At 37.8% G+C, this 27,840-nt stretch overlaps 1 protein-coding gene across 3 annotated transcripts in view; it reads left to right on the forward strand.

Annotated features, from left to right (window-relative positions):
* Positions 1–650: 650 nt before the first annotated feature.
* LOC130249626 (macrophage mannose receptor 1-like) overlaps positions 651–27,840 on the forward strand; it is a 34,513-nt gene continuing 7,323 nt past the window's right edge. The window contains exons 1-24 of one of the 3 annotated variants that reach the window (XM_056484577.1): positions 651–1,094; positions 3,301–3,696; positions 4,776–4,949; positions 6,764–6,922; positions 7,743–7,856; positions 8,956–9,102; positions 10,012–10,194; positions 10,739–10,896; positions 11,301–11,411; positions 12,528–12,643; positions 13,038–13,186; positions 16,121–16,320; positions 16,612–16,739; positions 17,361–17,448; positions 18,024–18,159; positions 20,348–20,386; positions 20,493–20,656; positions 21,714–21,781; positions 22,131–22,231; positions 22,916–23,058; positions 24,155–24,260; positions 25,035–25,231; positions 26,782–26,884; positions 27,529–27,761. In XM_056484577.1, the coding sequence (XP_056340552.1) occupies positions 830–1,094; positions 3,301–3,696; positions 4,776–4,949; positions 6,764–6,922; positions 7,743–7,856; positions 8,956–9,102; positions 10,012–10,194; positions 10,739–10,896; positions 11,301–11,411; positions 12,528–12,643; positions 13,038–13,186; positions 16,121–16,320; positions 16,612–16,739; positions 17,361–17,448; positions 18,024–18,159; positions 20,348–20,386; positions 20,493–20,656; positions 21,714–21,781; positions 22,131–22,231; positions 22,916–23,058; positions 24,155–24,260; positions 25,035–25,231; positions 26,782–26,884; positions 27,529–27,761 (3,678 nt within the window). In that variant the 5' untranslated portion in view covers positions 651–829. The remainder of the gene's footprint in view (positions 1,095–3,300; positions 3,697–4,775; positions 4,950–6,763; positions 6,923–7,742; positions 7,857–8,955; positions 9,103–10,011; positions 10,195–10,738; positions 10,897–11,300; positions 11,412–12,527; positions 12,644–13,037; positions 13,187–16,120; positions 16,321–16,611; positions 16,740–17,360; positions 17,449–18,023; positions 18,160–20,347; positions 20,387–20,492; positions 20,657–21,713; positions 21,782–22,130; positions 22,232–22,915; positions 23,059–24,154; positions 24,261–25,034; positions 25,232–26,781; positions 26,885–27,528; positions 27,762–27,840) is intronic. The other 2 variants (XM_056484578.1, XM_056484579.1) reach the window with 2 other exon arrangements.

Here is a 27,840-nt window from a genome sequence, read left to right on the forward strand (position 1 = left end):
CTCAAATAACTCTATTGTGTGAATGAGTATCTTCTATTTTATTAAGTGATCCTTTGCTCTTGGAGAAAATACTGTGAGATTTGTCTTCATAAGAAAGCCAAGAAAAATGAGAGAAAATTTGAAGGGCAATTTCAGCTGAGTTTCTTCCTCCCTTTTTTTCAAAATTACTAAGGGATTGTGCATCATAGCTGTAGTTAATTTCCACTTAATAAATGACTGAAACTCACTCATAAAATTTGAAACTATTCCTCTATCCTTGTCTCATTTATGCTTGGTGTAAAGTACTAAAGTTAATTTTTACTTTATGGATGAAATAATTTTGAAAGGCATTTTTTTTTACCAAAATCATAGAAAAATTTGGAAAGATTTGGCTAATTTGTATTGGTTCTTCTACAATAAATTCACATGAAATTGCAGCACACTAGTTCTACTAGCTGATATACTGGATGGATTAAAGGAAGGTGTATGCATAGTACCCAGTTTGTCAAACCACTGAGCGAAATTAAATTATACTGTGGGGGTTAATTTTTCATGCTGAAATACTCAAAATTGCTCCCTGCAGTAAATTAAATCAGTATATCTTTTGCAGCAGTGAAAACCTTTCTGGCTAAGAAATTTGCATATATTTTTCTCTGAGTTTCTCAGGTATATATGTATGACATTTAAGGTACATCAATTTCAAGTGCACTCCCTGCTGCTTTGTCTTTGAGGGTCAGAATGTTACACTTCCAGCACAGAACCAAGAAAGTTAAAAATAAATCAGTGCAATGACCTTGAACTGTTCAAACTTTGCCACTTGCATTTGAATGGATGGAAACTTCACTTTCAGATGCAAAGTTTGAATTTTGAAATTATTTATAGATTTCAAAATACCACATGTGACAGGATATTTCCTTATTTAGAGCCCAGAGTTTTTCAACTAAAAATCTCCAAAACTGAGAAGGAGCCAGCAACAACTGATTCTTTAAGGACCTCTACTGCAGCAATTAATTTCATCTCATCTCTTTGTGAACAAGAAGACAGAATGAAAAACTTGACCTTTTCTACAGTTTTCATTTTCCTCTCATTTGCTCATACTGCTTTTCAGACACTCGGTGAGTCTGTTTTTTCCTATCCCCTGCAGCAGTGGATGTGAAAGTGGGCAGCTTTGTTGTCTTGCTGGTTTCTCAGGATCTTTAAGATTTTCACATAATTTTACTACTCTGCATTTCATATTTGTCCTAATGGGAGTGGTCCACAGAAGTTCCCACAAGACAGATATAGAGATGTTGATTTAAAGAGAGGGGAATATCCAAAATGGAGTAAAGCTGGGAATCAGAAGCCAGGACTGAGTCACATATGTGAATAAATACTGACTTTTGGGTACAACTTATTTATTGGTTATGTTTGCTACTTTAAAGTAGATGGACTTCACAGTGTGCTCCATAGCCTTTGCCTATATATGTGACTAATTCACTAATAAAGGAAAAGGATAAAGGAATTAAATAGAGTGTTGCATGTGTATCTTCTAGCCTTAGCATGAGATTGTGTGGGATGAGGTGGAACTTGTGGATTGATGTAAGATGTAGTAGATGTGGCTGAAAAGAAGCCAGTGAAAAAAAATATTAGAAATATATGAGAGTCAAGAACAGCTGTGGAATAGCTACCACAGCAGTAAAAGTAAAGGTGAGAGGGGTACTTAAGGCTCTGAAGATGGCCAAAGACAGATCCATTTTTAAGTATGATGATAATGTTCAAAGATGTCTTTTCTTTATCCTTCAGTTCATTAGGTTTGTGGAGTGGGGTACATTTCACAGCTTCCAAAAGCAGACACTGCTCCATGTGGCAGTACTACCCTGTGCAAAAAGGGGGTCTCCCACCTGCTGCATGAGCTGGCAACCCAACCCAAAAGCAGAAACCTCACAGCTTTCAGAAAGAACTCCTATTATTAGACCAAACAGTTCTTTGAGGGACAATAGCTGATACTTAAGGGACTACACTAAGCACTTATCTACTGAGAAGTAAGAAATATAAGACTTAATAATATTTAAAACTTTTTTTCCTAAATAGACAAGGAAAGAAGAAACTAAATCTCAGCTTCAAAATTAGATTTGCAGAAGTGAAACTCCTATATATTACTGAGCTGGTCAAAGTAATACAGGAACTTTCTGGAAGAGCTCAAGAGCTATTCTTTCTGTCATACCCTCCCAGAATATCCCAGATACTTCCTCCTCTATTCACTACCCAGCATTGGCTTGCCCTAATATCCTACAATTGTCCTAAAAATTTAGTGTGTGAAGGAGTATCTCACTGCCTCCTGTGAGTTATTCTCTTGGATATGGCAGTGATGCTGCATCTCTATTTCCAGGTATCAGTTTGAGGCACAGAGCAGTAAAACCTTGCCCTCCTGTTCTATAGGTCCTAGAATATTCCTTGCAGTCCAAATTTCAGCCCCTCATGACCCAAAGCCAGTGAGGGTGCATGCTACCTGACATTTTTCAGAGCACACAGCCCAGGGGGACCTGCTCTGAGTGTCACAGCACAGCTGCAGTTCTGGGCAGCCCTTCCCAGTTAATTTATCTCAGTGGATTACTACACCAGGCTGCCTCCAACCCTTTGGGAGTGTTAACTATCTTGTGTGGCACTCACAATGCACAGGCATGCATGCCCACACCTATAGGATCTATATGATCTTCAGCCTTTGTTCTTGTGACAGTGTTTGTGATTTATTGTGTGAATTATGTTGGCTTCTTATGATAGATGTGCTAAGGAGAGGATGCCAGATCAAGGCAAGGTAACAAGTCACCATTACATGGTTTTTAATTCCAAAAAAATCCCTAAACCATAACAGAACATGTAAATTCCAGAAGGAGCAAGACTCAAAGAAGACTCACTCGTTAAATGTATTAAGCACAAATGTAACCCCATGGAGATGTATGCCACAGGAGCTAAAACTATAATGCATGAAAATGATGCCAACTTCCACATTTTCAGTAAATTTTCTTTTGGAAATCTTGAATGAAATATGCATTTCAGAAGAAGATAAAATTCCATTATTCTGATCACATTTTTGAAGCTGTCTTAATGTAGTTTATGTTACTTACTCCTCTGTATTGTGTTCCTGTATATTCACTGAGGTGTACTAACTTTTCCTCCCCAGACTGAAATGTGTCTTGAAAATACCATTTGATCCTTGTAAAAATTTACAGTCTCCTGACATGAGTCAGATCAGCATAGAATAAACAGCACTTATTTCTCCTCACAAGCTCCCCTTACCATTTGCTCACCCTAATCACTTATTCCAAATGTTTTATTTTACAGACAAGGAAATATTCTTAATATTCAATGAGGATACTAAGTTCTGCTTAATTGCTCAGAGTTCTGAGGCAGTCACAACAGCCTCTTGCAAGAAAAACAGTGACTTACAAAAATTCAGGTGGGTCTCTGATCATCAGTTAATGAGCGTGGCCTTTGCACAATGCTTGGGAGTGCCCTACAAGAGAAACCAGGCTAAAATTTCTCTGTACCCATGCAACAAGAAAAGTGAATTCCAGAAATGGGAATGCAGAAATGCAGCCTTGGCAATCCAAGGGGAAGATTTATTTCTCAGTGCTGGCAAAAAAAAGGAAAACGTTGCGCTGAAAGCAGGATCAGAGGCAATGGATAAATGGAAGATTTTTGGAACCATGGATAATTTGTGTTCTCAAAGCCATGAAGGTAAAGTTTAAAGGTTATTTTAGGTGGTTTATTGAATCTACTTGTTTGCCATCAGATAGGGCCTTTTGATTTCTCCCCCACTTAGCCTAATACCAGCTGTTCCCCCTGAGGTAATGGTGGACTAGAGAATGATTAATTCACATATTCAGGCCTGTATCCCTCCATCCTGAAGAAAAACAGCTGCTTAGGTTCAGACAGAATGCAGTATGTGAAAAAAAATGTGCATAGTTTTTGTTCTCTACTTTTAAAGCAAATGTAGATGAAGGTTATTTTAATTGTTAGTGTTAATCACTCCTCTCAGTGGTGCCCAGCAATAACACAATGGGCAAAAACTGAAGCACAGGAAGTTTAATTCCACTTGAATAAGAGGAATAACTTCTTTTACCAAGCACTGGAACAGATTGTCCAGAGATGTTGTGGAGTTTGCCTCTGGAGATATCCAAGAACTGTCTGCACATAATCCTGTGCCATGTGCTCTGGGATGGCCCTGCTTGAGCAGGAGCTTGGACCAGGTGACCACTGTCATCCCTTCCAACCTGAACCATCCTGTGATTCTGTGACTTTGTAATCAAAGCACCTTATTTAACTGCATACTATTACTACTGAGATTGTGTTAGTTTTATTGGATGAAAGGGGAAAAAATCTCTACGTTTAATACATCAATATTAAATGCGAGGAAATCATTCCATGCATAATAACTTCAGTTGCTGTGTGAGACTTCAGGTGCCAAAAAATCCCACAACATTAAGCCACATGAAGTGGAAGTTAAGCCACATGATAAAAAGATAGCACTATTTTTAGAAAATCATATTTAAATATATGAAATAAAAATGACTGCAGCTCTTTCACAGCTGTCTACAGCATGAAACTGCTCAATTTCTAGCTGGTACAGCTGCTGATGTGCCCAGAAGCAAAGCACAAACTGTGAGACCCACCAAGAACTTCCATGAAAGTCATTGCTGGTGACAGCAGTTCCCCAGCTACACTGGTGTAATACTTGTAGAGCTTGCTCCAGTCTTATGGAGAGTACAGACAAATATCCACATGGCTATATTGAAACTTCTCTTCTGCCCCCTCAGACCTGTTTACACTGTTAGGGAATTCCAATGGAGCTCCGTGTGCCTTCCCCTTCCTGCTGAGTGGAAGATGGCAGGCTGAGTGCACAGCTGCTGGCAGGTCAGATGGATTGCTCTGGTGTGCAACAACCCCCAACTTCGACCAGGACCACTTGTATGGGCTCTGTCCAGCTGCCAGTAAGTCCCACACAGACCCTATAACACAGCACTGCTGTGTAAATGTATCAATACTGAGATGCTGTTAATAATGCAGACGGGAAAAACCTTGCAGTGACCTAAATTTTATTAAAAAATGTCTCCATGCAACAGCATTCCTGATAGAAGTAACAAATCTGCTTGCTAATAGCCTGCAGTCAGGCTGAAAGTTGTCTGGGTGTGTCCATCAGTAGTTAAGACTCAGGAAAATAACAGAGTGTCTTCAATATGACACTCTTCAGCATAGAATCACCTGAAAATTGAGATGCTGTTCACAGTCTAATACTCACTGATATTTGTGTCAGCAGTAGTCCAGCCTCTTCTACCCCAGCTAAGCCCAGTTCTGTAAAACAAGATTGGTCTACAGCTCATGGGAGGATGCAGTTTGTTTTTTGAAAGGTATAAAATTAAAAGATTGGCTCAAGGGTTTTACTGAAATGGTAGGGTCATCAACATTTCCCTTTTAATGTTGTAGAATAGATTACAAAATAATGCCATTTTACCAGGTAAAAGTATGGTCATGGGAGTGCAGGATCGAGAACACCAAAATACATTTCATGAAAATATTAAAACTGTGCCTCAACCCTAAGTTTTCAGTGCAATACCACAGAATCAGAATCACAATTTGTCATTTTCATAGGAGCCTTGCACTGGTAAACCAAGTTCAACTCACTTTCAACCAGCACCAACCACCATAATTCTGACTGATTTGGTGAAAATTATTCTCTGGTGCAATATTGCAAGCAGTAACTTCAAAAATCCCATGACATCCTCATTATATAAACTAGAAAATATGAAGTATTTGGCATTATAAAATTGTTGGGACATTATCACTAATACTTGAGCCTACAGTTTAAAAAGAATGTTAAAAATCTCTGAATCAGCAATGAAGAAACACAAGAAGAAATTGAAAATTTTTCCTCTAACAAACTATTCAAGAAATTTAATGATTTTTTTTCTCAACAAAAGAGAAATTTAGGGCAAGTTGTAATCACAGCTTATTTTAATGCTTGCCCAGGGACCAGTTTTGCTAACAGTCAGCATTCAGAGGACAATTTCAACATTCCAGTAATCTAAAACACATGCAGACCACAAGTACAACCTCAATTCCCTCAGCTGCTCCTGACAGGGCCCTTCACCAACTCTTGCCCTCCTCAAGATGTGCTGCAGCACCTCAAGGTCTTTCCTGCAGTCAGGCTCAAGAGTGAGATGAGTATTTGAGGTGTCACCAATGCAGAGAACAAGGGACAATCCCTGCCCTGCTGCTGCTGGGCTCACTGGGCATTTGCTGGCTCGTGTTAGGCTGGTTATCAGCCAGCACCCCCAAGCCCATTTCCACTGGACAGCTTTCCAGCTGCTCTTCCCCAAGCCATAAATGTGGTTAGTGATGGCATCATTTCACAAGAAAGGTTTCATTACTGCAAATGTCTGTATTTCAGTGGTGTTCAAGCCAAGAATAAACTTGGGCATAGCCTATGAGCTTCTGAACAGGTTCTCAGGGTAGACAATGACTAAGATACAATTTTGATTCATTGGCTTCTTTACAGTATTTTTTTTTTCTCCTGGAGATTATAAAATTGGAAGGGGAAAGTGCAAATAGAGGATGAAATGCTCATTACTGATAATGTCAATGCCACACCTTATTTTCTTAACAAAGATCAAGATAACTTGTGGTCTGAGCCTTAATTGCTCCAAAATGTTATTTCACAAAGAAGTTTGCAGTTAAATTTTGCCATAACACTTTGTGAAAATGTTTATTACAAACTCAGGTACTAAATCTCCTTTCTCTCACACAGACATTGACAGATTTTGGAGTACAGATCCTTTGACAGGAACCTGCTACCAGATAAACCACCAGTCAGCTCTCACATGGCACCAAGCAAGGAAGAGCTGTCAGCAACAGAATGCAGAATTATTAAGTGTCACAGAGATACATGAACAAATGTATCTAAGAGGTGAGGGAATAAACAAGATTCAGTAAAGACTTTTGAATGTTTGTTTGACTGATTACAAATGTTTCAATGCTTTAATCACATTACAGTGAATAGCTGATGTAAGAAATTGGTATCTGTACTAATCAGAAATAACAAAATTACAGTAAGTTAGGCTTTTTATATGTGGAATTTTAGAAAGTTGAGGAATATCCATTTGGAATTATTTTTATTATTATAATTTTATCAAGAAAATCCAAGGATTTCCAGCTAATTAAGCAAAAGTTAGCTCAAGCTCAGAAAACACCAGAAAGATCCCCTAAAGGGGACTTAAAAGAAGAAACATTTTAGGAGACAGCCATTATACAGGAGACAATTACATGCTATGACATGTTTTATATTTTTATATTAGATTTTGTTTTGATAAATCAGTATTCTTCATGTATATCTAATGAAATAGTTATTTTGAAATATGATAGAAATTTATACAGACTTCATAGATTTATGCATGCTGTAGAATGAAGGTCCTATATCAATTGCACCACAAGCAATTAAACTTATAATAAGATTAAGAATATTCAGTCTTTCAATTTTCAAAGCTTATTGTCTATATATAACTGTAGAATAGCATTAAGTTCAGATAAAATAATATGTAAAATAAACTTTTTCAATTCTCTACCCTTTATCTACAGAAAGAAACCCCTCTGAATTTACTACAAGTAAACATGAATCCTGTATTGAACTTCCAATCACTAGGCAGACTTTAACTATCTTCTTCTAAACTTTGGAAATTCAGAAGTTTTACTAGCAAATCCTATTAGAATTAAATTCTTTTGTTACCTAGATTTGATTGACAGCAAGAGATCCTCTCTCTGGATTGGGCTTAACAGTCTGAATCTCAACAGTGGCTGGCAGTGGAGTGGTGGCTTTCCCTTCAGATACCTTAACTGGGCACCAGGTAATAATCCTCTTAAACAATTTTTGCAATTATAATTGGAGAATTATGCTTTTCTTCACTAGATACAACTCATGGAGTTTCAAGCAGAAGACCTAAGTCACCTCATCTCCTATCAGAGACAGATAAATTAAGAAGCACAAGTTGAGCTGTATCATACTGGGAATGCCTTCAAGTCAGTGAAATCCTCTTTCCACAGGGTTATCAGACCCTGCATCCTGCAAGGACTTGGCTGCCAGTGAGAATTGCTCTTGCAAAGGCTGCCTCTTCACTTCTTATGCTTTTTTACTCTTCTTCTCTCATTCAAGAGTTCATGGCATTGCCAGTTTATATTTGAAAGTCAATTATTGCCATGGCAACAGTCAGTTGCAGCAAATTCTGAATAAAGGCAAGCATAGTCCAACTTTTGGCCTTCCCAAGTCTCAGAGGTGCCACCTGCTTTTATCTGGCACACAGAAGATGAAGGGAAAGCACAAAGTTATTGAGTCTGGTGGAAGATTTTATACCTTCTGTCCCCAAGCTTTGCAGGGCTGAGAGGTTGGCTCTCAGCATCCTGTATCTCAGCTCCTGCATCCCCACACAATGGCTGTGACCATGAGCTAAGCTACACACTTCCAGTTCACTGCAGAATTAAGTTGATCTTTTGTGGGGAGAGGGGAAAAAAGTAATGTATCACAGTGGGCCTCTCTGAGGAGAAAACACTGACCATTCCCCATGGACAGTGGTCCTGTGGAGAAACTCTGGGAGTGTTGGTGGGAGAGGCAGAGAAGAGACAGCAATGGTGAGGGAATGTCAGGAGGTTCTGCTTGCAGCAAGGAACAAATCTGCATTCAAATTCCAAAGGGACGTGCAGAAAGGACCTCTATTCTGCAATCAACTGTGGCAGAAATGTGAATTATGCAACAAGCAGCAAAAGAAAAATTTTGATGGGTACTTCTAAATTACATTTCCTCGATCCCTGGTAGAAAAATCTCTGTCTCTGGTAGGAGTGAAATCACGAGCCCATAATTGACACATGAAAAGGCTATCAGTAAATTGCTCTTTTAGCTGCTGACATAAATCCTGTGCTACATAAGAATAATTTGCTTTTTATCCCATGAAGGAAGCCCTGAGCCCGAGTCTGAAAAACTCTGTGCAGTACTAAACCCCAGAAGAGATGCTAAGTGGGAAAACCAGCCATGTGAGCTGAAACTTGGATATATCTGTAAAAAGGAAAAATCCACAAAGGATCCTTCAATTCTTCCATCAGGTATGTCAAGCAAATAAAAAACCTTTTGCTAAAGGCATCATTTGTGTCACTAAAGTTAAATTTCATGGCTATTTAAAACAAAAGGAAAAGCAAGCATTGAAATTTGCTTTTCTGCTATGATGACTGGTACAGAACAAAACATATTGTTCTTTCTTTAGCAAAATATATTTAAATACTGAGAATGTTCCTGGAGCCCAGTCATCACACATTTTTTACTTTATGTTCTTAGTCACAATTCCAGAGGCACTGGGTTAAGCCATACAGTTTCATGAAAGTATCATGGTCTGCATAGGCATGAAAATAAAGTTAGAGATGCTTCACCATCCCTTCAGTGCATTCTAATGGAAACACTGAGGTTTGTCACAGAAGGCTTGGAAAAGTGGCATCAGTAGGCTCAGAGCAAATTCTTGATGGGGTTGCCAGCAGCCTAGAAAGATGGCAAAAAGGACCAACTTCCTTTGGACAGCTTTTCTACTACACTTCTCCCTGATTTATTTAATGAGAGTGGCATGGAAAGCCATGTGTGCAGAGAATTACTTGTGCTGCAGCAATAATGCCTTTCCTTTATGAAACACAAAAAATGTAATTAGGTGGGGTATACTGTGTGGAAGTGCTGCATAAGAAATTCCAAAATATTCCTCTGGCCAGTGAATACTGCATACTAGTGAAGTCCTCTAACAGCTGGCTCCATTCTTTTCCTCTTTTGTTTAAATGCATCATGCTTTCTCTAAAAGTGCCACAAGCAACAACATACAGACTAAAAAAATGTGTGAGGAATGAAGTACTGCTCATTTGTTACCACTTCCAGTTCATTGTAATTCACTAATTAGCTGATTTTAAATGTAATTGCAGTTATTCTAGACTTCAGTTTGCACCATTTAAAAACTTGAAATATCTATTGATTTTGAGGGGATGTAGAGCCTGTTAAATGCCCAGAAGGATGGTTGCCCTATGGAGGTCACTGTTTCATGGTCCATAGAGACCCCAAAGAATGGAGAGCAGCCCTGATTTCCTGCAGTGAGAGCAGTGGCAACCTGGCCAGTGTCCACAACCCTGAGGAGCATGGCTTTATACTGTCTCAGCTTGGCTACAGTGAGTATTTCTACAGGGCAGTGTTAGGTACAAATAGAGAACTGTACTATTAGAAATCTTTCAGGATTAAAATGAAACAATTCTCACTTGTTTCTAATGAATATTTATAGGGAAGGCTGCAGATATATAGGCTAGAAAAACTTGAAAGCCCAAAACCCACAAAAGGAGTCATTATGGTCTTTTAATTTTCATTGTAATTCTTTTCATTTTGATTTTCATTTGTTTTTCACTGCATGAAATCACTTGAAGGAAATAAAGCTGTAGTCACTGCAGCATTTGAGTGGATTATCTGCATCAGACACCTTGTAGCTGTAGATACAGTAATGTACTTCACTGATAAAGCTGACAATCTGATTTCCTGCTGGTATCTCATTTTTAACTTCTTGAAAGAAGAATGAGAACTGCATTTTAAAATAAACTCCTCTGTCTTCTAATACAGATGAATTTGCACTGCAACATTGCTATTTCACCTCATCTCCATAAAATCTTGCTCTTGTGGACTGTTTTAACTTGGGTAACAACACAGATGAATTTCTGTCTTTAGGAGCTGAAGATGAGCTGTGGATTGGCCTGAATGACCTCAAAATTCAAATGTACTTTGAGTGGAGTGATGGAACTCCTGTAACATATACCAAGTGGTTGCCTGGAGAACCAACCCATGAAGTCACTGCCCGAGAAGATTGTGTCCTTATGGCAGGAAAGGTGAATCATTCCACATGAATCATACAGTGTAGCACTGCACTATTTGAGTTTTGGTTGTATTTCTAGGGAGATTTTTAATGCAACTTAGCATGGTTGCTAAGTTGCATAGAATCAAAGAATGTTACCTTTATTCACTCAGACATATGGTTAATTTAAAATAAAATTCCATATAACTAGTAAGTGTTCATATCTGATTATGAGTGTACATTACATGCCAAGCAAACCTTAACAGTCTGGCTGTGCCACTCAGCTCAACACAACCTCACCTCCAAGCTCAAATACTTGGAATCCACTACAAAATACAGATATTCACATTGAAACAGTATTTTGAAAAGAATGATAATGTTTCTAAAGGAAAAAGGTTCTGCCTTGCTGTTTTTCACCTCTTCCCAAACTGCAACTAGGATGGATACTGGGCAGACAGTGCCTGTGACAGGAGGTTAGGCTACATCTGCAGAAGAGACCCACTGCAAGGAGCTTCTGGAACAGCAAGAACTGATCCTGCCTGCCTGAAGGTAAGAAGAAAGCACAACCAAGGATCTGGCTAGCAAAATTTCACATGCTCCTCTTAACATTGAAACTATCTTTATTTTTCTTCCCCAACAAGTATTATTCGACAACAAATTCAGAGTGATAATTTTCACTACATTCCCATATAAAGAATAATAATAAGTCAGGCCTATTACCTCTCAGAACTTTCTGTGAAACGGGCTAAAGCCAATTCTGTGGTTGTCTGTATATTTTTTATATTGTTCTGCAACCATGTGTGGCCACTGAACATGTAGTAGGGACTGGTAACAATTTCTGGACTATGTGGCATGATGCAAGATGATGACAAATCTCTGTGCTGAAGTCAAATCAAAACAATACAATAAAATCCTTTTTATAAGTGAATTTGTTTTGAACAAGTTATTGTACCCTACCAGCATTTTTTTCCTTCTTTTCCTTCTTTTTACTTTCCTGTTTACTACTATTCTATATTTAGGAACCATTCCCACAAGCCTATACAGGGACAGAACTGAGACTCCTTGTGCTCAATGGAGTTAAGCAGCAGCCAAATACTGAACACTGAATTTATTTGCCTTCCTTGGGTGCAGCAAGCAAAACTAGAGATGGCATAAAAGGGAAAAGTGACTCAGAATTCAGCTGTAATTTTGAGGATTTTGCTCTTCAGTGGTTTCTGTGCTACCTCTTCAGTCAGACCTTTTAGGTGACCTGATGCATTAAATCAATTAATTAGTCTATTTGCTGTTCCTTTAGCCTCAAAAACATAGGAAACTTGAATCAGCATTTCTACTATAATGATGTCTACTCTTTTTGGTTCTGAGCAAAGATTAATTTTTATTCACCTGATTCTGAATGCACTCTCCCTTCTGTGCACTTTTGATTTTTTTACCAGTAAAAATTTATCCCTTATTGTCAAAAAAGTGAGACTTACAGGCATTACATCTCTTCTTTCTGCACAGAATTTTTGCTAAGCTGAATTTCCATTAGTATATTGGAATTCAAATTTATACATAATGATGTCAAGCTATATTAAAAATATGTTAGTTTATGTGTATTCATTGAAATTCAAGTACTAGAACATATGTTGGTTTTAATTGCAAGTTTATTTCATGTGTTCTTCACAGGGTTGGGAAAGATATGGTTTTTATTGCTACCTGGTTGGACATACCTCTGTAACATTTTTAGAAGCAAAGAAAACCTGTGAAAGGAGCAGTGGTTATTTAACAAGCATAAGAGACAGGTATGAAAATTGTATATCTGATGCAATAATACTGGAACTTTAAAAGCTAGTTGAGAATTTTTGGGAAAAAAAACCAAAACAAAAACCAAAAGAACTTAGGAATATCCTTTTTCTGAAGAAAAAAAGTTAATAAACTCAGTATGGCTTTTCTTACTAAAAATACACATCAATGTTTTCTAGTACTTTACTTTGAAAGAACAGACAACAGCACCTTCTGCTCTGCAAGGAACAGTTTTTCAGTACAGCACAACTTCACTCCCTATTGCAGCTGGGACCCAATTATTAGAAATTTAATGGAGAATCTATTAATTCTAGCTGTGTGAAGTTTGGGTGCTGAGGAGTGGAAGCTGGAAGGAAAGCTAGGCTTAATCCCATTTGACTCCTGTCATTTCAGATATGAGCAAGCCTACCTGACCAGCCTCATTGGTCTGAGCTCTGAGAAGTATTTTTGGATTGGCCTCTCAGACATGGAAGAGCAAGGGATTTTCAAGTGGGTGACTGATGAAGGTGTTCTGTACACAAACTGGAATGCAGCTATGCCTGGTACTCCACTGATGATGAATGATTTTTGCCTCTTTCTTTTTTTATATCCTCTGTATCCTTTACACATATATTTGTAGCTTATTATGGTATTAGTAGCTAGTCCCAGTACTTTTCCTACCTTTACCCTAGCCAGAAGGACAAAACATATTCCAGAGGTCCAAACCCAGGGGGTACATGGCCCATATCCTATCTAGGTTCCTTCTGGGAACCAAGGCCAAAAGCACTTCAAGACATATTTTCATAAACAAAGTTTATGAGGGGGAGGATGTTCATAAATCTATGGGTCCATATGGGATCCACCCCAGGGTGATGAGTGAGCTGGCAGATGAGCTTGTGAAGCTGCTCTCCATCATTTACCAACAGTCCTGGGACACTGGGGAGGTTCCAGATGCCTGGAAGCTGGCCAATGTGACATCCATTCATAAAAAGGGTGGGAAGGAGGATCCTGGTAACTATAGGCCAGTCAGCCTGACCCAGTACCTGGTAAGGATATGGAACAGTTTATACTGATGCCATCACACAGGGCCAGGGCATCAGACCCAGCCAGTGTGGGTTCAGGAGGGTAGGTCGTGTTTGACCTGATCTCCTTTTATGACCAAGTGACCCACCTGGGGGATGCAGGAAAGGCTGTGGATGTTGTACCTGGACTTCAGCAAGGCCTTTGGCACTGTCTCCCACAGCATTCCCTGGAAAAGCTGCAGCCTGGACAGGAACAGTCTGTGCTGGGTTAGGAACTGGCTGGATGGGTGGGCACAGAGAGTGGTGAATGGAGCTGCATCCAGCTGGGATCAGTCACCAGTGGTGTCCCTTGGGGTCTGTGCTGGGGCCAGTCCTGTTCAATATTTTCATTGATGACATGGATGAGGGTATTGAGTCTTTCATCAGTAAATTTGCAGATGACACTAAGCTGAGAGCATGTGTGGATCTATTGGAAGGTAGGAGGGCTCTGCAGAGAGACCTGGACCATTTGGATGGATGGGCAGAGTCCAGTGGGATGAAGTTTAACAAGTCCAAGTGCCAAGTCCTGCATTTTGGCCACAATAACCCCCTGCAGTGCTATAGACTGGGGACAGAGTGGCTGGACAGTGCCCAGGCAGAAGGGGACCAGGGGGTGCTGGTCAGCAGCCACTGACCATGAGCAGCAGTGTCCCTGGTGGCCAGGAAGGCCAATGGCCCCTGGCCTGTGTCAGGAACAGTGTGGCCAGCAGGAGCAGGGGTCACACCTTGAGTGCTGTGTCCAGTTCTGGCCCCTCAGTTTAGGAAGGACCTTGAGACACTCGAGTGTGTCCAGAGGAGGGAACAAGGCTGGTGAGGGGCTGGAACACAAACCCTGTGGGGAATGGCTGAGGGAGCTGGGGGTGCTCAGCCTGGAGAAAAGGAGACTCAGGGGTGATCTCATCACTCTCTGCAACCTCCTGAAAGGTGGCTGTGGTCAGGTGGGGTTGGTCTCTTTCTCCAGGCAGCACTGACAGAATGAGAGCACAGTCTTGAGCTGCACCAAGGGAAATATAGGTTGGATAGTAGGAAAATGTTTTTGTGGAAAGGATGATAAAGCACTGGAATGGTCTGCTTGGGGAGGTGGTGGAGTCACCATCCCTGGATGTGTTTTAAAAAAGACTGGATGTGGCACTCTATGTCACGATTTATTTGAGGTGTTAGGGCATGGGTTGGACTCTATGATCTTGTAGGTCTCTTCCAAGCCAGTGATTCTATGATTCTGTGATCTATAGATGGTTGAACTGGGGGAAATTACCTCACCTCTTATGTCTCTAATTGGTGATTTTTGTCCATTATGCTAATTTGCTAAACTTACAAATCTGTATTCACCCTGTGGTGGGGTGAGAATTTTGTGGGCATTTTCCATATCTGCCCCCTGGTGGCCTCCAATAATGACCAGCCTTTATATTACTCCCTATATAATATTATTCCAGAAGTGTGTTGTTTCATTTCTAGATTCTCTAAGGGATGTTACTGTTGGACTAAATCTATGCTACTAAGGAAGCCTCTGTGTTCCCTAATTCTAAAATGTTTTCCAAATTTGGTAAATCCATGACAACACATATGAATTATTCTGTCTTTGAAAGTGAAGTGTCTTTGACACCTGTACTTGGCACCAGTGAGGCTGCAAATTGAATCCTGGGTACAGTTTTGGGTCCCTCACTACAAGAGAAATGTGGAGATGCTGCAGTGTGTCCAGAGAAGGTCAATGAAGCTGGGGAAGGGTCTGGAACAGGAGTCTAATGAGGAGTGGCTGAGGGAGCTGGGGTTGTTTAGCCTGAAGGAAAAGAGGAAACTTTATCACTCTCTACAACTGCCTGAAAGGAGGTGGTAATGAGGTGGAGATTAGTCTCTTCTTCCAAGTAAAAAGTATTAGAAGAAAAGGAAATGGCCTCAGGGTGAATCAGGAGAGCTTAAGATTGGATACCAGGAAAGGGATGCTCAGGCCTTGGAATGGGCTGCCCAGAGAAGTGAGTCACCATCCCTCGAGGTATTTACAAGATGTGAAGATAAGTGGTGGCCTGGCAGTGCTGTGTTAATGGTTGGACTATACAATCTTACAGATCTTTTCCAACCTAAATTATTCTATGATTTTTTATCGCCATGAAAATATTTATTTTCTGACTTCTCATTGCTTCCAAGAGCAAAATCAAACTGAGCAGAAAGGATGAAATCCCTTCCAGCCTTGGCCATGGGCTGCCAAAGCCTTGCCACAAGTGGCAGAGGAAAGAGGCAGGCAAGGAGTTGTTTATGCACTCAGAGGGAAGGGGAATGATGAAGGACTTGCTGGTTTCCTCTTTTCACACAGCTCCTCCTCTGAGTGGACACTACACATAATATTTAAAATAGTCTTTTGCAAATTAATTACACGAGCCATAAAAATGTCAAAAGAGCTTCCTTAAAATACATTTCAACTTTCTTTTTTATCTCACAAAGGGAAGGAAGCTGGTTGTGTTGCCCTTAGGACTGGAAATGCAGCTGGACTATGGGATGTTCAGAACTGTGAAGTAAAGGCAAAATTTCTCTGCAAAAAATTAGCTGAAGAAGTCACTGTTCCTGTTGCTTCAGAAACTGTTTCTGATTCCAAATGTCCCTTGGGCTGGGATACAAGCAACAGCACTAATTCCTGCTTCAGAGTAAGTATTGTTTTCTGCCATAATCATACCTGGGAAACAGGAGAGCACCAAACAGATAGGTAAACTGGATGTCACAGAATGGCACCATTAATGTAGCAAGATTTTACACAACTATTCAAATATCACTGCACTTTTCACTCCATCAGTGGTAAGTAAGGTTATCCAATTACTCTTGAATCCATATTATAATGGATAATTGTAGAGCAAGGCTTACTTATTTTTCTTATGCAAGGTGGCCAGCAGGTTTATGCTTAGCACACTGAAAACACAGTGTTCTACCTGCATCCACAGGGTTTTGTGAGAGAAGAAAACCAAAAGAAAACCTGGTTCGAAGCCCTAGATTTCTGCAGAGAAATAGGAGGAGACCTGGCTGCCATTAGAAATGAAGAAGAGCAAACAGTGATAGAAAACTTAATAAAGTAAGTCAGCAAACAATCTAATAATTGATATTTTGGTGAAACAACACATGATGCAGTAATAAATAATCATACTCTTGTTTTGCTCCTGAGATAATAATTTAAAAATCTATCTGGTTTTCAACATAACAATAAGAAAAACAACTGACAAAATGTTTCATATGAGTAATGTTTTCAAATAAATTTTTGGAGTTCCTAAAATGTGTCATAACCAGCAAGCAATTTAAATTCAGATAAAAACAAACTCAACAACAAAATTTGTTAAATGCTTCTCCACAGACCCTATTCTAATTTTTTTTTAGTGAATCATTTTGAAACCAAATTTTGCCTTCCAGTAGCCCTGAACATTCTCTTTCTGAGAAAAAAACACTAAAATCACATCAATGTAGAAAAACAAAGTGCTCTGTTTTCAATGCCTCCATTTGCAAAGTAGGAAATTTTAAAGTGTGAACTTTATATACTAGCCAATGTGAGTCTGCTAACCAACAGTACTTTTCATTTTTAAAATTTCTGCATTTGAAGTGTTCAGTAAGTGTCAGAGTTGAGTTATTATAACTTTTAAAATTGAACAGAGTTAACAACTTATATCCTCTTCCACTATATGTTTTTTTTTTCTCACTGTAGAAGGAAATCCCCATCATTCCAGCCTTTCTGGATAGGTTTGCAGTGTTTGGATCCTGATGGTGGGCTCTCCTGGAGTGATGGGTCTCCGGTGAGTGTTTCAACATTCCAGTTTCCTTCTATTCTGACCCTTCTTCTGTTGAAGTTCCCACGATTGGTGTGTATGAAAGCTGTATAAGAATTTCCAAAAATGTCTGTTTTGCAGCTGGGTAACTCTGAATCATTATTCTTCATACTGGATTGGAAGAAAACAAAAGTGGCCAAAAGCCCCTGAGTTTATACCATCATCAAAGTAATAAGACAAAGAACTACTTTCAGCCACAGAAATTATTATCCAAGTCACAAATATATGAGAAACGTCTCTCCTGATTTTTGTTAGTCGCTGGGGATAAATTGCTATGCTCCTCTTTGCTGTTTTTATTTATAATCTCATTTTGATTCCAGTTTTTGTGGGAGTGCTATGGTCTGTTAGATGCTGTGTAAACTCAGAGCCTTTCTTTCCTCTTTCCAAGTGTTTGTAATTACTTTAATAGCTCACATTGGCTTCACAGCCAGAGGAGGAAGAAAAGGAGTGGTTGGAAACTTTGCTCTACTTCTCATTCCTTAGAGAGTACAGTTTTATCCCCTGTAGATAAAATAAAAACCACAGGTGGGTTTTCTCTATAGGTGAATTATAAAGCAAGAAACGATCTTTACGATACTGCGTTTCAAGATTGTGGAGCCATCAGTGAAAACCCTTCCCCATCATGGATTAAGGAGCACTGTGAATACAGTCATAACTGGATTTGTGAGATAAAAAAAGGTAGTTTTCTTTTTACTCTAAACTCACCTTAGGAAGAAACTCAAACTGCTCCATTCTATCATAACAGGAAACTCTACAACTTACATATTGGTAGAAAGTTTTGTTGGTTTCACAGGAATGTTGTACACAGAAAAGTAGGTCGAGACATATTTGGAATATTGGAATACAATTTTATTTTTTTTCACTATAAAAAGTATATTCCATGATAAGCTTTACTAAAATTAGACTTCTTTATGTAATTGTGTAAAAATAGAAATAAGATGAAAGCAATCTCAAGAGCTTACCTTGAAATATTCACTGCTCTGCACAAAAGCTGATTTTTGTCAAAACAGAAGTTCTAACTGAGGGAAGAAGACAGGACTATAATTTGGAAAAAAAGAAAGAAAAAAATTAAAATATTATTTTAAATTTCCATATCATTTGTGAAGTTAAACTTCACACCTCTGTTCAGATGTTGGTACACAAAAACATGGTAGTCACCTACTCTGAATTAAACAACACTACCAACATCAGAGAATCAGTCTTTTTGTAAGATGACACATAAAGACAAGCCTGTGACAACAGGCCTGCTGTAACAAAAAGATGGTAATGAAAGCTTCAAAATACTTAATACTTTAAGACAGGTTCACATCTTCCTCTTATACAAGTAGAAAAATCTTCTCTGCTTCTCTTTTTTTTTTTTCAGCTACTGTTTGGGAAAAATATTCAGTGAAATTTGAGAGGAATCAATTATAGCTATGTATTGGGTGCATAGTTTACTTCCCACAGTAGCAGCAATGTTCCTTTGGTGGCTCCCTGGACTCTTTGCATTCTAGTTTCAATTGCAACTTTTCTTAAAAACATAATTTCTGTGCTCTTGAATTATTCAAAACAATTTTCTAACCAAGGCACAGAGTCTCAGCTTCTCATAAAGTAATAGTCATAGATCTTTATCAGATGTGAAGATATTTTTCCTGGTAGGTTCCTTTGTGAGTTCTCACCTGCATAATCACCACAGCTAAAAATCATTAGCAAAAATGTCAACAGTAGCTGTTTACTGTTAATTAGTAGTGGCATATGAAAGGCAGAAATTACAGCCTGAAGATACTGCCATCATTAGTCAGCAATGCATAATGGCATGCAGAAAGATGCTGAAATAGACAGAATACTTCATACTTCCAAAGCAGACATATTGGGGTTTTTTCTTTTAAATCTTATAACTATTTCCTTTTTAAGCGTGTAACCAGTCATAAAATAGATCATTTTTAAAAGCTGACATATTTCTTTTTCTAACCCAAGCATATGTTCACACACTTAATAAAATGTAGTTACAAATACATTAACAATAACACAACACAAACATTGCAGCAAATTCCTATGGGGAAAAAAACAGAACCACAGAATGGCTGGAGTTGGAGTGGACCTTTAAGATCATCTAGTTTCAACCCCCAACCTTTGACCAGATTGCTCAAAGCCCCATTCAGCTGGCCTTCATGTTACAAAGGTGACATTTGTTTTACATTTTTACAGCTCTTGGCCTTGCATGTCTAGAGAAACGTTGCTCCAATATCACATTTCATGTGATGTGGAAATTTTTTGTTGAAATTATTTTTCAAAAAGTGGTAACGTAATTCTTATCAAGGCAGCTACACAGAAAAAAAGTTTTGCAAACAAATTAATATTAATAAAATGTTAAATATAAATAATATAAATATAAATATAAATATAAATATAAATATAAATATAAATATAAATATAAATATAAATATAAATATAAATAAATATAAATATAAATATAAATAACCTTGTGTAGTATTTGAATTTCTTATTCAAATACAAGACAATGTCCATAAAGAATTGTTCAAAGTTTATCAACATTGGAATATTTTTTCTATTTAATGTTCTTTCAGAAACAAGTATTTATTCAGACTAACTTCAGCCATTCAATTTAGGAAATATTAAAGATGTTCAAGATGCACTTACCTAAAATATACCAAGACAGAGATGTATGCCTGTAATGCATCTTTTATTCCCTGAACTTCCATTTTTAACTTTGCACCAAATATACTATATAAATATATTTTGCATTGAATATGTAAAATGTAAAAAGTTAATAGACATTAAATTATTTCCACTGATTGAACACTTGTACTGGCTCAATGTTTGGGAAATATTTTACATCATCCTTTTTTATCCCATTTCATTACAGGGACACCCTTGAAACCAGAACCTCAGAGTCCTTCTACCAGTAAGCTTTTGTTTATTTTCACTCACCTGAAGAGTGGTGTGATCTAACATCACCAGCCTTGTGTAAGGACTGAGAATAATGCAGAGATTTCTCCTCTGTGTTGCAGCATATGAAGTCACAGAAGATGGCTGGATTGTAAAAGGAGACACACAGTATTTTTTCAGCACAGAAAAGACCTCTATGGAGAAAGCCAGAACATTCTGCAAAAACAACCATGGAAATCTTGCTACTATTGGAAATAATAGTGAAAGAAAATTTTTGTGGAAATATGTAAGGGGGAATTTTATTATGTTATACACAACCTGGCTTACATTCATCCTTTGTACATACCCTCTGCTTGTGAAGTACAGAAGAATGTGCTTGTTGCATAGTATTACCACTTTTACCAAATATTGCTACTACTAACATTTTATTAGGATTTGGTTTAAATATTCTATGAAAAAAAGATTTATTCTACTAAATGAATCTTCACTTTAGGAAAAAAACATGTAAAATAATTTACAATTTACTACGATGGGTATTTCTTGTCTGTTCTAGTCTGAATGGAGTTCTGAGCAAATACTTAAGGAGCAATGAACAGGCAGAGCAGGTGTAGTGTCAGAAAACTCTCCTTCTGGCAGGGTGGTTGCCTCTTACCTGAATATCATAGACTAGAACACAGTACAGATGCACAGAGATGTGAGGCAGTTGCCAGGGCAGCTTTGATGGTCCAATCTCATGGTCATGTTGCTCTCCAAAACAGCTTTTCAAAGAAAAGCTTAGACTGGTCCAGGTAGAGTGATCATTCCAACAATCCTTCATGGATTAGTTTTCCTGTACCGTGACTGAAGCACAGCAGGGGAATATTGACAACTTAAGAGCATGGATGGTACCTCAAACCTGTGCCAAAATCCTGTTTGGTTTGCTAATACCAACATAGGCACACAAACACCTGAATCACACTATTAGATGTTTGCTTTTATTGTGGAGAAGACAGGAGAAGAACTCAGCTTGAGACACAAGAATTACATAGCTTCTTAAAACTTGGAAAGTATAAAAAAAAGTTATACTGTTTTCCTCAAGTCTTCTTTGACTTTTTCTTTTAAAATTGAGAACAGAACTTTGAAAGCTTTGAACATACCAGTAATTCAGGCACAAATGGAAATGTATCAATAAAAATAATAAAGCAAAACTATAAGTTGTTTGGTATTTCAGGTGACTGTGCACAAGCATTTAAAAATATGTATTAATTCCTTTGCTTCCACAGCACAAAATTTACACTTTCTTTTTTATTAGATGACTAATAAATATTAGAAAACACTAATTTAAAATCTATTTTTATGTTTAGATCTTAAAACATGGCAAACTGAACTCATATCTCATAGGATTAATCCAGAATGCTGATCAACAGTTCAGGTAGGTAAATATGCTACATTAAGATCCATAAAGAGCAGTTGTGGGAGTATTGTAGGGCTGGAGTTCCTTCTGGAGGAATTACTGCAAAGGAGTTAAATGCAGATTCAGAGAGTGGTAATGCATGTTGAAATGTGTGCTCTCCCTTGGTTAACTGCATTGTACAAACACAGTTCTAAGTGGAATTTTTGAATGCCATGAATATGTCGATAATATATGTTAAGAACAAAGGCAGTTTTGTCTTTGACTTGATATGCACCCGTAATTTAAAAAAAAATATTTTCAATATGTTAAGGAAGATTTTTCTCAGCTGTTTCATGGACTTGTCTCAGCACCCACTTCTATTTTTCAGTTGGATGAGTGGAAGGCCAGTGCACTATGCAGCCTGGGCACCGGGTGAGCCCAACTTTGCACAAGCTCAAGAAAATTGCGTGGTTTTATATAAAAAAGATGGTGAGTTACACAACTCTGGTTTTTAAACTAATTTTATGGACACTGCTCTTCTAGTATTAAAAATGTCCTATCCATTTTGAAAAATATGCATAATTAAGAATCATTATATCTGAGGTATCTTCAGGGGCAATATCATCCACAAAAGTGGAATACTGATTTTAACTAGGAATGCAGCAGCAATTTGATCACTGATGTTTCAGCTGCACAAAGAAAATATGCTATTTGAATCAGCAGCAATGTTAAAAAAATAATTATAAATCAATAACAGTTATTTTAATTTTTTTTCTTACTAGAGAATATTTGAATTTTAAAATATTATTTTTTATAATATATTTTTGAATAATGAGAGATTTTTTTAATAATAAGAAAATAGCTAGCAAGAACATAGAAACATAGAAAATACATGGAGTTTCACATTCTGCACTCCTGCCTTTCAGTTCAACAAAGCTGTTTGGGAGGGTTCCACTGAGAGGGCATCTCACTTGGCCACTTCTCCCCCAGTCACAGCAGGACCAAAGTGCCCCTGGATACAGTGATAATGGGAGGTAGAGTTGAGCTAATGCAGGTTTTCCCACATTCTCAGGCAAATTGCTTCTTGAACTTAAAAGCAGAGAAACCAGTTCACTTTCCTACAAATTTCAATCTTATTAAGTGTCTTAGTACCTAAACTTCAACTGATTTCAGGCTTGTGGAATGATGTCAACTGTGGTTTTTCCAATGGCTATATCTGTGAGAGGCACAGAAGTTTTATAAATGCAACCCTCCCTTCAGCAGCACCTTCAGCTCCTGGAGGATGTCCTGCAGGTTGGATTTTGTTTAAAAATCAGGTATGATACTTTCATGGTAGCACAATGATATTACTGCTTGGGAAGGTACTGCAAGATGTACAAGAGGCCTTTTGTCTCTAAGTCATCATTTTTCAGTTGCATTAAAAAATGAGCCCATTGGCTAATTACTGCAAAATGGTGGATTTACAAATTTTAATTGTTTTCTTGAGAAGTGGTCACCTTGGAAAACTGTTACATTGTGTATATGTTTCAAAAACTTGAAGAATTGAACTAATCTGAAAGCACCAGGCATAGAACAAAATCAAAGTCATTTGAGATGGAACAAATCAGAAATAAGGCAATTTTTTTTCCAAACAGGCTTCAATGTAATGTTTGCCTCTTCCCAAAAGGGACAAACTTGGTGTGAGTAATAAGTGAGAGTTCTATTTCCTAATATATACAGTACTGTTACAAAGGCACCCATGGATATCATACCAGGTGACACCATGCCAGGTTACAGTCATCAAAGTTCTTATTTCCCACAAACCTTGCAAGATAATTCTCTGACTGTGCTACTGGCATGGAACAGAGCAGAGGGTGAGCAGCAAATATGGAGAAGGCACATGAGGCACACTTAATTATCAAACCTGTTAGTGAATATGTGTTGGCAATGTGATGGTACACACTTTTTAAGTAATTATATACTTCCATTAATTAAAGAGCTGTACAATGAAGAAGGCTGAATACACACAAGGGTACTCTGACCATAGACACTAGGCCAAAAAGGTTTTTTCAGAAAATTCCACACCTGTGCTGGGTCTTTCCTATAGAATCAGCACTTCTTTGTCTTTTACTTGTGGGGGTGTATGGCTTCTTGAAATCTCCAAGTTAGTTAAAACATTAGATTCTCATCAGGCTCCTACCATGATTTGTAAATAGCTATTTGAGCTTTGTTGTGGCATTCTCAGTCCCTTGCAGAAAGACAGAGAGCAAAATTAACACTTGTAAATGGTTTTGGCTAGACTCCAGATCCAAATTAACTTTGAAAAAATATTTTGGGGATCTGAGTTAGGCTGATTTTTACTTAAACTAGTGTAATTCATACCTAAATTCTTTGTGCTGTCATTCTAACAGTCTATACTTATTTTTGCCCTAGTGCTACAAATTTTTTGGCTCTGGCTATGATTTCTGGAGTACTGGAAGAAGAGTTTGCATGAGCCTTGGAGGAAACTTGGCAAGCATACCTAATGAACAAGTTCAAGGTATAGTACATCAACCCCTTAGGTAATAGAGAGCCTTTATTCTGTATGTAGTGGACATTTCCTGCAAAGAAGGCAAGTGTCAGTATGTAAATATATGCTTTTTATAATTTGTATGTTCAACATTGGTTTTATGGCCATGGAACGAAATATTTTTAGAACTGAACAATCTGTTTGGGGCATGCTAGTGATGCCAAGGATTGCTTCCTCATGTTTCATGGAAATGTCTTACATTATTTATAGGCATGAATTAGGATAAAATTAAAAATCCAAATCTAGCATTTGTAGCTTTAGGCACAGAGAAAAAAACCAGAATGCAGGGTCTGTTTTTTGCCATAAATAGAATGGGATATGCTTCTTTTCCTCTGTCTAAATTCTGCAACTAAGTTTAGTAGAATGTCAGAGAAAGGAATGTTTTCACCTGTGTTCTCTGGCTTCTCTTTGCAGCTGTGCATAGCCACATATTTCCATCAGTCAAGTGGCTTATCCTGACAGATGAAATAAGTGAACTCATTAGATATCATGTTGGTCAGACAGGCTTTTTTTGTTTCTTTCCTCTTTCCAATCTTGCTTCATTGTTCCCACATAATTTGAGACTTTTCACGGGCAAGGGCTTGGCATAACTTTGAAATATTTGACTCAGGTAAATTTCTGATCAAATATAATTAAAACTCTTTTACAAGACTTTAACGAAAGAAATAGTTAAGTATTTGTTTATGAGTTGATGTTTTGACTGATCACATGACACATTAATTTTGTCTGGCTTTTTTTCTCTAGCTTTTCTCACTTACCATTTGAAGGATGCTTCAAATGATCTTTGGATTGGCTTGAATGATATTCTCAGTGAACTCAACTTTGTTTGGTCTGATGGAAGTGCTGTGTCATATACAAACTGGGCTAAGGATTCCCCACAACTTGTAGAACATGTTTTGTATGACAGTCTGCATCCAGAAGGTGGACGATATCTGCAACAGGTAAATAATTGCTCAGTGTTAACTAACAAGTTTAAATCTGAGGAGCAAAACCACTTCCAGTAAGCAGTTCACTTCACTACAGACATTGCCCCAGCCTTCTCCATTGGGTGGCCATCTATCTTTACACAGGCACTAGACATAAAACCTTTCAATGTCTGACAATTCTAGCTATCTCAGGGCATAAAATGTCATTGCTGCAATTTTGTCAAAGTATTTGGCAAAATTGCAGCAATGGACAGATTAAATAAAGATTGGATATACTGAATAAAGCTTTATTTTTCATAGTAACTTGTTAATTTTTCAGAGAATATAAATGCAACATTAGAATTTTAGAAGTTAACACACAATTATTTTCTTGTCTATTAAGGAAGGAGAAGAGGATGCTAGAGGAAAGGGTTCAGTATTTTAACTTCTTCCCCTTTTAAAACTGTAATTGAATTACTAAGGGCCAGCAAATGTCAACTACTTTCTAAGCCCATCAAACCCTCTCCACTGCTAGCACTGAAATTAAATTTCATGATGCTATAAATAAAATAGCAATCTACATAATCATGCCAATAGAGACTGATTTGCACACCCACATTGCCTATCTTCTATTTATTTCTATATCTTGCTTTCCAAACTTGCCCTTCACAGTATGCCATTCCACTCACTGTCCATTCTCACATCATTTTGGTATCCATACCTTTGGAGAAACCAGGGATCTGGACAACCAGCTTAATCTACACCTGAGCCAATTCGTGTTGTTCTTGCCCATGTAGCCATTGGTCAAAAAATGTAGGAAGATATAAAATGACACTGCACATCCATAGCTCCACTGCAGCTCTAATAATGCTAGAAAATGCCAAGCAGGGAAAAAAAGTGTAAAGGTGCATCCTAAATTTTCCTTCACCTTCAAGACATTAACAGCTCTCTCCTTCAGAGGATCCTTTTCAAAGGCCCAAAGGCCCAACAATTATCCCATGGCAGCTTAGCAGAGGAGATTGCAGCTTGTAATAAATTGGACATTTCAAATTTAAGCTGATCTCATATAGCTGAAAGAGAAATTCTAAGAGCTAGAAGTGATGAGAGCTCTGCCAAGGACTGTAATCTAGGTGATTTTGTCAAGAATCACCACTATTTATAGCTGTTATTGCAAGTGAAATACAAAGCAAGATCTCCATTTCATTCTTATTCAAAACCTTACTGATAGTCCCTCATAAGTTGGGATAGATAATGTGGAAGAAAGTTCTTGCAAATAATAATATTTTTCAAGTATTTCTCCTGGAAAATAACTAAATGAACAAGCAGGCTGAGCTGAAGAGAGTACAACAGGGGAGCTGGCCACCACAGGGGAGGTCAGAAGGAACAGAGAAGGATGAATGAAAGGTATTTCTAGAGTGGTAACACACTCTAAAACATCAGAACTAAAAAAAAAACAAACCTGAATCTACTCAGTTGTAGTAGTCTCCATCAGAACTAAAAAAAACCAAACCTGAAACTACTCAGTCATAGTACTCTTATTTATAACTTCTAATATGTATGTACATTCTTTCCCTTACTTCCAACAGTTTGATTGTGTTTCTCTGAAGAGAGGTCCTGCTGATGACACAGGAAAATGGAATAATGAGGAGTGTTATAGTTACAGAGGGTATATATGCCAGAAGGACAGTGGTGAGTTCTGTATTGTTAATCTTGAAAATGGTAACACAAGGATTAAAACGAATTTTCTTGTTTAACATACTTTATTTCAGTTTGGTATTGGTTTTGTTCTATTTTCTTTTGGTTTTTAGGTAAAGGATCAGTAAAACCTAAAGGCCCATCCTGCCTCCCAATGTTACTTAGCAATATTTTTGAGAAAACATAGCAGAATATAGGAAAATTATTTTATTTTTAAAAGTGTAACTGAACAGATGAAGCCCACAAACATTTTAATCACGTATGTTCATAATGATCTATAGGGTATCAAAACTAGTCAGTTTAACACTTACCCATGTAAACCTGATAGTCATTAAGCTGCAAAGAGTATCTTTAAAAAAGGAAGGGCAGGTGTGATATTTCTGGATGATGGGGTAAATTTACCTCTGCAATATGAAATTCTCTGCATTTACTGATTCAAAATTGTTAGAGATTGAAAATAGAACTGTTGCTCTGATGTTATATTTAATTATAAATAGTTAAGAAGGAGATGCTCCATTCCATTAGTATTTTTATATTAGGTTTGTAAATAATGATGTTACTCAATTGCTCAAGTCAAATATGTGACTCCAGATTTAACTGCTCGTGAGGTGTTTTTGTTTTTTTCCTTTTTTCTACAGATCCTAAACTCTTTAAATCACCAGCAACAGTGCTGGACTTTGCTGTTGACCATTCTAATGGGATTAGCTATTCTGCCACTCATTCCAAAATGAACTGGGAGGAAGCACACCAAAATTGCAATAACAATGGCTCAGAACTTGCCAGCATTTTAGACCCCCATAGCCAGGCACTGTTGTTCCTACTTGCAATGGAATATGGAGAGCCTCTGTGGATTGGTCTTAACAGCAACATGGTAAGAACAAATATGTACAAGCACTCAAGCTGACACAGGACCTGATTTTACTTTATGGTCTCATCTTGTTGCCCACTGG

This window comes from Oenanthe melanoleuca, chromosome 2 (genome assembly GCF_029582105.1).
Source record: "Oenanthe melanoleuca isolate GR-GAL-2019-014 chromosome 2, OMel1.0, whole genome shotgun sequence".
Lineage (NCBI taxonomy): Eukaryota > Metazoa > Chordata > Aves > Passeriformes > Muscicapidae > Oenanthe > Oenanthe melanoleuca.